The following is a 2,333-nucleotide window of genomic DNA, read 5'->3' as shown; positions in this document are numbered from 1 at the left end:
AAGCTCAAATGTTTCTTTATGAGGTTATGCAGCTTTTGTCAGATAATTTGGCGCTGCAATGTCTCACCAACTTGTTATGAGGCCAAAAATGTAGCTTATATGACACGAGGACACGCAGCAAGAGAAATAATCGTTAATTCGACACACTCTCCATGTGTTACTACCAGTGTACGACTTTTATAAGCTGTTTCAATTTATGCGGCTCCAGACACATTTGGTTTTTATTGTATTGGTCCAAAGTGGCTCTCTCAACACTTTGGGTTGCCGACCCCTGCCCTAAACGCTTCTTTTTTAGTGATTAAGTCTAATTTCTTGATCGTAAAGAAAACATTTGAACTCTGCGAGTATCAGCTGTTATTATCCACTAAACTGGATGAATCAGATGTTGGTGCTTCAGTTCATTGAATGAGGTGTTCTAGACTTCCAGTTTATTTGTAAGGAGATCAAAAACTAACAAAGATCGCTGCTTTGTGTCCAACAGCGACCTGGACCCGCTCCAGGCTCCTCATTGGTCAGTTCGAGTGCGGATGGCGGAGAACCCGCAGTGTTTGCTGGGTAAGCAGGGGGGCTTTATCACTTCCAGGCTATCCCGTTTGGTCTTTGTTCACTTTTTTCTTATTGGTGCTTTTAAAGAACAGAGATTCTAACTGAAGGTTTGAGGCAGCAGATTGTGATCCAGAAATGGGGATGGGAATTGTTAGGATTTGATCAATTCTACTCCTCTTATCGATACGGTATTCTTATTGATACTCGCATAAAAAACTATAATTATGAAAACCTTTTATTTTAGAACAGACTAAAATACAATATATTATTTTAACATCCTTTGCAACACTAAAAGAAAATGATCAATAAATCATAATTGATGGTTATTAAACCAGCTGTGCATTGGGGAAAAAACATTTTGTGGTTTCTGGCGACGCCTGCAGGAACAAAAAGGTAATTACACCCAGGTGTCGATGATGCAGTGAATTAATTGCACCACTAGAGGGCAGACAACACTTTCCATGTTGGTGCCTCTGCAGAGAAAGGAAGAGACGACAGGAATTGTGCATTTTCTTTTGATCTTTAGAATCAACTGAAACGATTCATAAATAGTAAAAAAAACAAAAAATGGTATGATAACTTTTGAACATATCATTACTTGTTTTAGCTTTGATAATTAAAGCATAGACAACTAATTAAATTTACTATTATTTCAAACCAAGTTTTATTTCAGTTTTATTGCAGAATCAGAAAAACTTCTCCTAATTTTTTTGGTTGTATAACTGAACTAAATCAATTTTCTAGCACCATCAAAAGGATCCGTATCACCAAAGACAACCATACAGTGGAACTTTGTGCCTTCCGACTTGATGATTAATACATTTATTTTGTTTATTTTTTCTCTAATAGTTGCCTCATTCTTTAACTTATATTCTTTTTTTACTTATATTTCCCCCGCTGTAATTACTCTGTTAGAATATTTTGAATATTATAATCATCACTTTGTTTTGGATGCAATTATGTAAATGTTCTGGAATTTTGTTTGCACTCAATAAAGTAAAAATAAAAATGCCCACCATGGCAGTAGAGGTCCGGAGAGAGTGTCAGTGCAGGCACTTTTGAGGAAAAAAACGGTGTGCTGGCGAGGAGAAAAGGTGCTTTCAAGCTGAGTGAACAACGAGGCTGCGCTGCACAGCAGATAAAGCTCCCAAAAGCCTCAGAATAAAGTCTATCATAATCATCTCTTCTTTTAACACTGTTTGGGGCAAAATATGAGTGTTACTTAACAATACAGATGGCAGACTGCTGATCCGCCGAGCATGGAGGAGACAGTTAAACCTCCTCCGTCTTTATCAGGGAAGGAGCTTTCTGCTTGGGTTGGACTGATGGTTGAAGGTGCAGAGATCCTCGCAGGAATCCACCTGGATCCAGCGGGGTCTCTTAGCCTTCCATCACAGCAAAACCTGGTGATAAAAAGTTCTTCCACATGATGGAGTAGAAAGAATAAAATGAACCCACCAGTGCAGAAACTTTCAATTAGGGCTGTCACTTTATCGCGTTAATCACGGTTCATTTATTAATTACAGACATTTGAGAGCATTTTATTTTTTTTAAAATCATGTTAATCTCCTTTTTGTGTTGGATGTTTACTTTCATGTTCTGCACACCTGGAGGAGCATTTCATCTCACTCATCCCATGAACTTATGACCTGTTACAGACCTATTTTTTAGTTTAAATTGATATATATCTATATATATATTATAAAAGCAGACTGTTTAATACGCGGTGCGTATGGGAACAGCTTCAGCGCGAGGCATGCACGAACCGTGCTAGCTCCTTTTAGAGA

The 2,333-nt window shown here is 38.0% G+C and overlaps 1 protein-coding gene across 1 annotated transcript in view; it reads left to right on the top strand.

The window, feature by feature from the left end:
• rab3gap1 (RAB3 GTPase activating protein subunit 1) overlaps positions 1-2,333 on the top strand; it is a 24,516-nt gene that overhangs the window by 7,077 nt on the left and 15,106 nt on the right. The window contains exon 11 of the mRNA XM_024285135.2: positions 482-555. Within this exon, the coding sequence (XP_024140903.1) occupies positions 482-555 (74 nt within the window). The remainder of the gene's footprint in view (positions 1-481; positions 556-2,333) is intronic.

The sequence above is a fragment of the Oryzias melastigma genome, linkage group LG19 (genome assembly GCF_002922805.2).
Source record: "Oryzias melastigma strain HK-1 linkage group LG19, ASM292280v2, whole genome shotgun sequence".
NCBI lineage: Eukaryota > Metazoa > Chordata > Actinopteri > Beloniformes > Adrianichthyidae > Oryzias > Oryzias melastigma.
This window is presented reverse-complemented; position numbering and strand designations above follow the sequence as displayed.